Here is a 12187-nt window from a genome sequence, read left to right as displayed (position 1 = left end):
CCCTGCTGTAGCCGATAGACACAGCTCTGAGCAATGTGTTTTTAAATGCAGTGTGTTGAGTAATAATGGAGAGGTAAGTACCATGGGGCTGATGAATGCAGTGAGTTGTAGTAAGTACCATGGAGCTGCTGAATGCAGTGTGTTGAGTAATAATGGAGTAGTAAGTACCATGGGGCTGCTGAATGCAGTGTGTTGTAGTAATAATGGAGAGGTAAGTACCATGGGGCTGCTGAATGCAGTGTGTTGAGTAATAATGGAGAGGTAAGTACCATGGGGCTGCTGAATGCAGTGTGTTGAGTAATAATGGAGAGGTAAGTACCATGGGGCTGATGAATGCAGTGTGTTGTAGTAAGTACCATGGGGCTGCTGAATGCAGTGTGTTGTAGTAAGTACCATGGAGCTGCTGAATGCAGTGTGTTGAGTAATAATGGAGTAGTAAGTACAATGGGGTTGCTGAATGCAGTGTGTTGGGTAATAATGGAGTAGTAAGTACAATGGGGTTGCTGAATGCAGTGTGTTGGGTAATAATGGAGTAGTAAGTACCATGGGGCTGCTGAATGCAGTGTGTTGAGTAATAATGGAGAGGTAGGTGCCATGGGGCTGCTGAATGCAGTGTGTTGAGTAATAATGGAGAGGTAGGTGCCATGGGGCTGCTGAATGCAGTGTGTTGAGTAATAATGTAGAGGTAAGTACCATGGGGCTGCTGAATGCAGTGTGTTGAGTAATAATGGAGTAGTAAGTACCATGGGGCTGCTGAATGCAGTGTGTTGAGTAATAATGGAGTAGTAAGTACCGTGGGGCTGATGAATGCAGTGTGTTGAGTAATAATGGAGAGGTAAGTACCATGGGGCTGCTGAATGCAGTGTGTTGAGTAATAATGGAGTAGTAAGTACAATGGGGTTGCTGAATGCAGTGTGTTGGGTAATAATGGAGTAGTAAGTACAATGGGGTTGCTGAATGCAGTGTGTTGGTGTAATAATGGAGTACTAAGTACCATGGGGCTGCTGAATGCAGTGTGTTGTCATAAGTACCATGGAGCTGCTGAATGCAGTGTGTTGAGTAATAATGGAGTAGTAAGTACCATGGGGCTGCTGAATGCAGTGTGTTGGGTAATAATGGAGTAGTAAGTACCATGGGGCTGCTGAATGCAGTGTGTTGTGTAATAATGGAGAAGTAAGTACAATGGGGCTGATGAATGCAGTGTGTTGTGTAATAATGGAGTAGTAAGTACCATGGGGCTGCTGAATGCAGTGTGTTGTAGTAAGTACCATGGGGCTGCTGAATGCAGTGTGTTGTAGTAATAATGGAGTAGTAAGTACCATGGGGCTGCTGAATGCAGTGTGTTGTAGTAAGTACCATGGGGCTGCTGGATGCAGTGTGTTGTAGTAATAATGGAGTAGTAAGTACCATGGGGCTGCTGAATGCAGTGTGTTTGGACAGGATGCTGGCCCTCTTGGCTTCGGCCCGGCTGCCAGTCCTGCGGTGGGACTTGGTGCTCTGGGAGCGCAGCACCACCTTGGCAGCACTCTGGTTGCTGGTGACGCTGTCCCGTCTGGGCAAGGTGCCACTGTGGGACGTACAGTCCTCCTCCTCTGAGTCCACCAGGTCCTGGTACATGGCCAGACGCCTCGCTGGGGAGGACAGACAACACAGAATATTATAATACAAAGCTGCTACTGGAATCCAAACTTCCTCAATCCTAGATAAACAACAACAGTGTGATCTAGCAGACTGCAGTGCGAGATGGGTTATATTCATTAGGTCACGCAAAGTAACACGTTTACATTTTTTTTGCAGTTAGTCCCAACCGGTTTCATTCTGTTTAGTGTCTAATGAATACACCCCAGGCCTCCCTCACTGTTCACGTCGTGGGAGTACTATCTTCTAACCCTACAGTACTATCTTCTAACCCTACAGTACTATCTTCTAACCCTGCAGTACTATCTTCTAACCCTACAGTACTATCTTCTAACCCTGGGGTACTATCTGAATAAGCAGTGTATCTTCTAACCCTACAGTATATCTTCTAACCCTGGGGCTGCTAACCCTGCATCTTCTAACCCTACAGTGTTATCTTCTAACCCTACAGTAATTCTAACCCTACAGTACTATCTTCTAACCCTACAGTACTATCTTCTAACCCTACAGTACTGTCTCACTGAATCTTCTAACAGTGTGTTGCAGTACTATCTTCTAACCCTACAGTACTATCTTCTAACCCTACAGTACTGTCTCACCGTAACCCTGGGCTTCTAACCCTACAGTACTATCTTCTAACCCTGCAGTACTATCTTCTAACCCTGCAGTACTGTCTCATAACCCTGCAGTACTATCTTCTAACCCTGGTACTATCTTCTAACCCTACAGTACTGTCTCACCGTAACCCTGCAGAACTATCTTCTAACCCTACAGTACTATCTTCTAACCCTGCAGTACTATCTTCTAACCCTGCAGTACTATCTTCTAACCCTACAGTACTGTCTCACCGTAACCCTGCAGTACTATCTTCTAACCCTACAGTACTGTCTCACCGTAACCCTGCAGTACTATCTTCTAACCCTACAGTACTATCTTCTAACCCTACAGTACTGTCTCACCGTAACCCTGCAGAACTATCTTCTAACCCTACAGTACTATCTTCTAACCCTGCAGTACTATCTTCTAACCCTGCAGTACTATCTTCTAACCCTGCAGTACTATCTTCTAACCCTACAGTACTATCTTCTAACCCTGCAGTACTATCTTCTAACCCTGCAGTACTATCTTCTAACCCTGCAGTACTATCTTCTAACCCTACAGTACAATCTTCTAACCCTACAGTACAATCTTCTAACCCTGCAGTACTATCTTCTAACCCTGCAGTACTATCTTCTAACCCTGGGTACTATCTTCTAACCCTGCAGTACTATCTTCTAACCCTGCAGTACTATCTTCTAACCCTACAGTACTATCTTCTAACCCTACAGTACTATCTTCTAACCCTCTTCTTCTAACCCTACAGTACTATCTTCTAACCCTGCAGTATTATCTTCTAACCCTACAGTACTATCTTCTAACCCTACAGTACTATCTTCTAACCCTACAGTACTGTCTCACCGTAACCCTGCAGTACTATCTTCTAACCCTACAGTACTGTCTCACCGTAACCCTGCAGTACTATCTTCTAACCCTACAGTACCATCTTCTAACCCTGCAGTACTATCTTCTAACCCTACAGTACTGTCTCACCGTAACCCTACAGTACTGTCTCACCGTAACCCTACAGTACTGTCTCACCGTAACCCTACAGTACTATCTTCTAACCCTACAGTACTATCTTCTAACCCTACAGTACTGTCTCACCGTAACCCTGCAGTACTATCTTCTAACCCTACAGTACTATCTTCTAACCCTACAGTACTGTCTCACCGTAACCCTGCAGAACTATCTTCTAACCCTACAGTACTATCTTCTAACCCTGCAGTACTATCTTCTAACCCTGCAGTACTATCTTCTAACCCTGCAGTACTATCTTCTAACCCTACAGTACAATCTTCTAACCCTACAGTACAATCTTCTAACCCTGCAGTACTATCTTCTAACCCTGCAGTACTATCTTCTAACCCTACAGTACTATCTTCTAACCCTGCAGTACTATCTTCTAACCCTGCAGTACTATCTTCTAACCCTGCAGTACTATCTTCTAACCCTACAGTACTATCTTCTAACCCTACAGTACTATCTTCTAACCCTACAGTACTATCTTCTAACCCTGCAGTATTATCTTCTAACCCTACAGTACTATCTTCTAACCCTACAGTACTATCTTCTAACCCTACAGTACTGTCTCACCGTAACCCTGCAGTACTATCTTCTAACCCTACAGTACTGTCTCACCGTAACCCTGCAGTACTATCTTCTAACCCTACAGTACTATCTTCTAACCCTACAGTACTGTCTCACCGTAACCCTGCAGTACTATCTTCTAACCCTACAGTACTATCTTCTAACCCTACAGTACTATCTTCTAACCCTACAGTACTGTCTCACCGTAACCCTACAGTACTGTCTCACCGTAACCCTACAGTACTGTCTCACCGTAACCCTACAGTACTATCTTCTAACCCTACAGTACTATCTTCTAACCCTACAGTACTATCTTCTAACCCTACAGTACTATCTTCTAACCCTGCAGTACTATCTTCTAACCCTACAGTACTATCTTCTAACCCTGCAGTACTGTCTCACCGTAACCCTGCAGTACTATCTTCTAACCCTACAGTACTATCTTCTAACCCTGCAGTACTGTCTCACCGTAACCCTACAGTGCAGTACTATCTTCTAACCCTACAGTACTATCTTCTAACCTTCTAACCCTGCAGTACTATCTTCTAACCCTACAGTACTATCTTCTAACCAACAGTACTATCTTCTAACCCTACAGTACTATCTTCTAACCCTGCAGTACTATCTTCTAACCCTACAGTACTATCTTCTAACCCTACAGTACTATCTTCTAACCCTACAGTACTATCTTCTAACCCTGCAGTACTATCTTCTAACCCTGCAGTACTATCTTCTAACCCTACAGTACTATCTTCTAACCCTACAGTACTAAACCCTACAGTACTATCTTCTAACCCTACAGTACTATCTTCTAACCCTACAGTACTGTCTCACCATAACCCTGCAGTACTATCTTCTAACCCTACAGTACTATCTTCTAACCCTACAGTACTATCTTTCACCGTAACCCTGCAGTACTATCTTCTAACCCTACAGTACTATCTTCTAACCCTACAGTACTATCTTCTAACCCTACAGTACTATCTTCGTAACCCTACAGTACTATCTTCTAACCCTACAGTACTATCTTCTAACCCTACAGTACTATCTTCCCTGCAGTAACCCTAACAGTACTATCTTCTAACCCTGCAGTACTATCTTCTAACCCTACAGTACTATCTTCTAACCCTGCAGTACTATCTTCTAACCCTACAGTACTATCTTCTAACCCTACAGTACTATCTTCTAACCCTGCAGTACTATCTTCTAACCCTGCAGTACTATCTTCTAACCCTACAGTACTATCTTCTAACCCTGCAGTACTATCTTCTAACCCTGCAGTACTATCTTCTAACCCTGCAGTACTATCTTCTAACCCTACAGTACTATCTTCTAACCCTACAGTACTATCTTATAACCCTGCAGTACTATCTTCTAACCCTACAGTACTGTCTCACCGTAACCCTACAGTACTATCTAACCCTACAGTACTCACCGTCTACTATCTTCTAACCCTACAGTACTATCTTCTAACCCTACAGTACTATCTTCTAACCCTCTGTCTCACCGTAACCCTACAGTACTGTCTCACCGTAACCCTACAGTACTGTCTCACCGTAACCCTACAGTACTATCTTCTAACCCTACAGTACTATCTTCTAACCCTACAGTACTATCTTCTAACCCTGCAGTACTATCTTCTAACCCTACAGTACTATCTTCTAACCCTGCAGTACTGTCTCACCGTAACCCTGCAGTACTATCTTCTAACCCTACAGTACTATCTTCTAACCCTGCAGTACTGTCTCACCGTAACCCTACAGTACTATCTTCTAACCCTGCAGTACTATCTTCTAACCCTACAGTACTATCTTCTAAGCCTGCAGTACTATCTTCTAACCCTGCAGTACTATCTTCTAACCCTACAGTACTATCTTCTAACGCAACAGTACTATCTTCTAACCCTACAGTACTATCTTCTAACCCTGCAGTACTATCTTCTAACCCTGCAGTACTATCTTCTAACCCTGCAGTACTATCTTCTAACCCTGCAGTACTATCTTCTAACCCTACAGTACTGTCTCACCGTAACCCTACAGTACTATCTTCTAACCCTACAGTACTATCTTCTAACCCTACAGTACTGTCTCACCATAACCCTGCAGTACTATATTCTAACCCTACAGTACTATCTTCTAACCCTACAGTACTATCTTCTAACCCTACAGTACTGTATCACCGTAACCCTACAGTACTATCTTCTAACCCTACAGTACTATCTTCTAACCCTACAGTACTATCTCACCGTAACCCTACAGTACTATCTTCTAACCCTGCAGTACTATCTTCTAACCCTGCAGTACTATCTTCTAACCCTACAGTACTATCTTCTAACCCTACAGTACTATCTTCTAACCCTACAGTACTATCTTCTAACCCTGCAGTACTATCTTCTAACCCTACAGTACTATCTTCTAACCCTACAGTACTATCTTCTAACCCTGCAGTACTATCTTCTAACCCTACAGTACTATCTTCTAACCCTGCAGTACTATCTTCTAACCCTACAGTACTATCTTCTAACCCTACAGTACTGTCTCACCGTAACCCTGCAGTACTATCTTCTAACCCTACAGTACTATCTTATAACCCTGCAGTACTATCTTCTAACCCTACAGTACTATCTTCTAACCCTACAGTACTGTCTCACCGTAACCCTACAGTACTATCTTCTAACCCTACAGTACTATCTTCTAACCCTACAGTACTGTCTCACCATAACCCTGCAGTACTATCTTCTAACCCTACAGTACTATCTTCTAACCCTACAGTACTATCTTCTAACCCTACAGTACTGTATCACCGTAACCCTACAGTACTATCTTCTAACCCTACAGTACTATCTTCTAACCCTACAGTACTATCTCACCGTAACCCTACAGTACTATCTTCTAACCCTGCAGTACTATCTTCTAACCCTACAGTACTATCTTCTAACCCTGCAGTACTATCTTCTAACCCTACAGTACTATCTTCTAACCCTACAGTACTATCTTCTAACCCTGCAGTACTATCTTCTAACCCTGCAGTACTATCTTCTAACCCTACAGTACTATCTTCTAACCCTACAGTACTATCTTCTAACCCTGCAGTACTATCTTCTAACCCTACAGTACTATCTTCTAACCCTGCAGTACTATCTTCTAACCCTACAGTACTATCTTCTAACCCTACAGTACTATCTTCTAACCCTACAGTACTGTCTCACCGTAACCCTGCAGTACTATCTTCTAACCCTACAGTACTATCTTATAACCCTGCAGTACTATCTTCTAACCCTACAGTACTATCTTCTAACCCTACAGTACTATCTTCTAACCCTACAGTACTGTCTCACCGTAACCAGTACTGTCTCACCGTAACCCTATCTTCTAACCCTACAGTACTATCTTCTAACCCTACAGTACTATCTTCTAACCCTACAGTACTATCTTCTAACCCTACAGTACTATCTTCTAACCCTGCAGTACTATCTTCTAACCCTACAGTACTATCTTCTAACCCTGCAGTACTGTCTCACCGTAACCCTGCAGTACTATCTTCTAACCCTACAGTACTATCTTCTAACCCTGCAGTACTGTCTCACTATCAGTACTATCTTCTAACCCTGCAGTACTATCTTCTAACCCTACAGTACTATCTTCTCTACTATCTTCTAACCCTGCAGTACTATCTTCTAACCCTACAGTACTATCTTCTAACGCAACAGTACTATCTTCTAACCCTACAGTACTATCTTCTAACCCTGCAGTACTATCTTCTAACCCTACAGTACTATCTTCTAACCCTACAGTACTATCTTCTAACCCTACAGTACTATCTTCTAACCCTGCAGTACTATCTTCTAACCCTACAGTACTATCTTCTAACCCTGCAGTACTGTCTCACCGTAACCCTGCAGTACTATCTTCTAACCCTACAGTACTATCTTCTAACCCTGCAGTACTATCTTCTAACCCTGCAGTACTATCTTCTAACCCTGCAGTACTATCTTCTAACCCTATCAGTACTATCTTCTAACCCTGCAGTACTATCTTCTAACCCTACAGTACTATCTTCTAACCCTACATCTTCTAACCCTACAGTACTATCTTCTAACCCTGCAGTACTATCTTCTAACCCTGCAGTACTATCTTCTAACCCTGCAGTACTATCTTCTAACCCTGCAGTACTATCTTCTAACCCTACAGTACTGTCTCACCGTAACCCTACAGTACTATCTTCTAACCCTACAGTACTATCTTCTAACCCTACAGTACTGTCTCACCATAACCCTGCAGTACTATCTTCTAACCCTACAGTACTATCTTCTAACCCTACAGTACTATCTTCTAACCCTACAGTACTGTATCACCGTAACCCTACAGTACTATCTTCTAACCCTACAGTAATCTTCTAACCCTACAGTACTATCTCACCGTAACCCTACAGTACTATCTTCTAACCCTGCAGTACTATCTTCTAACCCTACAGTACTATCTTCTAACCCTGCAGTACTATCTTCTAACCCTACAGTACTATCTTCTAACCCTACAGTACTATCTTCTAACCCTGCAGTACTATCTTCTAACCCTGCAGTACTATCTTCTAACCCTACAGTACTATCTTCTAACCCTACAGTACTATCTTCTAACCCTGCAGTACTATCTTCTAACCCTACAGTACTATCTTCTAACCCTGCAGTACTATCTTCTAACCCTACAGTACTATCTTCTAACCCTCTTCTAACCCTACAGTACTGTCTCACCGTAACCCTGCAGTACTATCTTCTAACCCTACAGTACTATCTTATAACCCTGCAGTACTATCTTCTAACCCTACAGTACTATCTTCTAACCCTACAGTACTGTCTCACCGTAACCCTACAGTACTATCTTCTAACCCTACAGTACTATCTTCTAACCCTACAGTACTGTCTCACCATAACCCTGCAGTACTATCTTCTAACCCTACAGTACTATCTTCCCCTACAGTACTATCTTCTAACCCTACAGTACTGTATCACCGTAACCCTACAGTACTATCTTCTAACCCTACAGTACTATCTTCTAACCCTACAGTACTATCTCACCGTAACCCTACAGTACTATCTTCTAACCCTGCAGTACTATCTTCTAACCCTACAGTACTATCTTCAACCCTGCAGTACTATCTTCTAACCCTACAGTACTATCTTCTAACCCTACAGTACTATCTTCTAACCCTGCAGTACTATCTTCTAACCCTGCAGTACTATCTTCTAACCCTGCAGTACTATCTTCTAACCCTACAGTACTATCTTCTAACCCTACAGTACTATCTTCTAACCCTGCAGTACTATCTTCTAACCCTACAGTACTATCTTCTAACCCTGCAGTACTATCTTCTAACCCTACAGTACTATCTTCTAACCCTACAGTACTGTCTCACCGTAACCCTGCAGTACTATCTTCTAACCCTACAGTACTATCTTATAACCCTGCAGTACTATCTTCTAACCCTACAGTACTATCTTCTAACCCTACAGTACTATCTTCTAACCCTACAGTACTGTCTCACCGTAACCCTACAGTACTGTCTCACCGTAACCCTACAGTACTGTCTCACCGTAACCCTACAGTACTATCTTCTAACCCTACAGTACTATCTTCTAACCCTACAGTACTATCTTCTAACCCTGCAGTACTATCTTCTAACCCTACAGTACTATCTTCTAACCCTGCAGTACTGTCTCACCGTAACCCTGCAGTACTATCTTCTAACCCTACAGTACTATCTTCTAACCCTGCAGTACTGTCTCACCGTAACCCTACAGTACTATCTTCTAACCCTGCAGTACTATCTTCTAACCCTACAGTACTATCTTCTAAGCCTGCAGTACTATCTTCTAACCCTGCAGTACTATCTTCTAACCCTACAGTACTATCTTCTAACGCAACAGTACTATCTTCTAACCCTACAGTACTATCTTCTAACCCTGCAGTACTATCTTCTAACCCTACAGTACTATCTTCTAACCCTGCAGTACTATCTTCTAACCCTACAGTACTATCTTCTAACCCTACAGTACTATCTTCTAACCCTACAGTACTATCTTCTAACCCTGCAGTACTATCTTCTAACCCTGCAGTACTATCTTCTAACCCTACAGTACTATCTTCTAACCCTACAGTACTGTCTCACCGTAACCCTACAGTACTATCTTCTAACCCTACAGTACTATCTTCTAACCCTACAGTACTGTCTCACCATAACCCTGCAGTACTATCTTCTAACCCTACAGTACTATCTTCTAACCCTACAGTACTATCTTCTAACCCTACAGTACTATCTTCTAACCCTACAGTACTGTATCACCGTAACCCTACAGTACTATCTTCTAACCCTACAGTACTATCTTCTAACCCTGCAGTACTATCTTCTAACCCTACAGTACTATCTTCTAACCCTACAGTACTATCTTCTAACCCTACAGTACTATCTCACCGTAACCCTACAGTACTATCTTCTAACCCTGCAGTACTATCTTCTAACCCTACAGTACTATCTTCTAACCCTGCAGTACTATCTTCTAACCCTACAGTACTATCTTCTAACCCTACAGTACTATCTTCTAACCCTGCAGTACTATCTTCTAACCCTGCAGTACTATCTTCTAACCCTACAGTACTATCTTCTAACCCTACAGTACTATCTTCTAACCCTGCAGTACTATCTTCTAACCCTGCAGTACTATCTTCTAACCCTACAGTACTATCTTCTAACCCTACAGTACTATCTTCTAACCCTGCAGTACTATCTTCTAACCCTACAGTACTATCTTCTAACCCTGCAGTACTATCTTCTAACCCTGCAGTACTATCTTCTAACCCTGCAGTACTATCTTCTAACCCTGCAGTACTATCTTCTAACCCTGCAGTACGGTCTCACCGTAACCCTACAGTACTATCTTCTAACCCTGCAGTACTATCTTCTAACCCTACAGTACTATCTTCTAACCCTACAGTACTATCTCACCGTAACCCTACAATACTATCTCACCGTAACCCTACAGTACTATCTCACCGTAACCCTACAGTCTCACCGTAACCCTACAGTCTCACCGTAACCCTACAGTCTCCGTAACCCTACAGTCTCACCGTAACCCTACAGTCTCACCGTAACCCTACAGTCTCACCGTAACCCTAGAGTATGGTCTCACCGTTGGCATCATGACTATACTCCACCCTGGCTACCGTAACCCTACAGTCTCTCCGTAACCCTACAGTCTCACCGTAACCCTACAGTCTCACCATAACCCTACAGTCTCTCCGTAACCCTACAGTCTCACCGTAACCCTACAGTCTCTCCGTAACCCTACAGTCTCTCCGTAACCCTACAGTCTCACCGTAACCCTACAGTCTCACCGTAACCCTACAGTCTCACCGTAACCCTACAGTATGGTCTCACCGTTGGCATCATGACTATACTCCACCCTGGCCACCGTAACCCTACAGTCTCACCGTAACCCTACAGTCTCTCCGTAACCCTACAGTCTCACCGTAACCCTACAGTCTCACCGTAACCCTACAGTATGGTCTCACCGTTGGCATCATGACTATACTCCACCCTGGCCACCGTAACCCTACAGTCTCTCCGTAACCCTACAGTCTCACCGTAACCCTACAGTCTCACCGTAACCCTACAGTCTCTCCGTAACCCTACAGTCTCACCGTAACCCTACAGTCTCTCCGTAACCCTACAGTCTCACCGTAACCCTACAGTATGGTCTCACCGTTGGCATCATGACTATACTCCACCCTGGCCACAACCCTACAGTCTCTCCGTAACCCTACAGTCTCACCGTAACCCTACAGTCTCACCGTAACCCTACAGTCTCACCGTAACCCTACAGTATGGTCTCACCGTTGGCATCATGACTATACTCCACCCTGGCCACCGTAACCCTACAGTCTCACCGTAACCCTACAGTCTCTCCGTAACCCTACAGTCTCACCGTAACCCTACAGTATGGTCTCACCGTTGGCATCATGACTATACTCCACCCTGGCCACCGTAACCCTACAGTCTCACCGTAACCCTACAGTCTCACCGTAACCCTACAGTCTCACCGTAACCCTACAGTCTCTCCGTAACCCTACAGTCTCACCGTAACCCTACAGTATGGTCTCACCGTTGGCATCATGACTATACTCCACCCTGGCCACCGTAACCCTACAGTCTCACCGTAACCCTACAGTCTCTCCGTAACCCTACAGTCTCACCGTAACCCTACAGTCTCACCGTAACCCTACAGTATGGTCTCACCGTTGGCATCATGACTATACTCCACCCTGGCCACCGTAACCCTACAGTCTCTCCGTCTCTCCGTAACCCTACAGTC

General features: G+C 43.7%; 1 protein-coding gene across 1 annotated transcript in view; it reads right to left on the bottom strand.

Annotated features, from left to right (window-relative positions):
- The window catches only part of atp10a (ATPase phospholipid transporting 10A), a 165255-nt gene that overhangs the window by 83465 nt on the left and 69603 nt on the right, over nucleotides 1–12187 (bottom strand). Inside the window, exon 8 of the mRNA XM_065009979.1 lies at nucleotides 1408–1631. Within this exon, the coding sequence (XP_064866051.1) occupies nucleotides 1408–1631 (224 nt within the window). The remainder of the gene's footprint in view (nucleotides 1–1407; nucleotides 1632–12187) is intronic.

The sequence above is a fragment of the Oncorhynchus nerka genome, linkage group LG25 (assembly GCF_034236695.1).
Source record: "Oncorhynchus nerka isolate Pitt River linkage group LG25, Oner_Uvic_2.0, whole genome shotgun sequence".
NCBI classification, from domain to species: Eukaryota; Metazoa; Chordata; class Actinopteri; order Salmoniformes; family Salmonidae; genus Oncorhynchus; species Oncorhynchus nerka.
The sequence above is the reverse complement of the archived record's forward strand: the minus strand, read 5'-3'. Positions and strand labels throughout refer to the sequence as shown.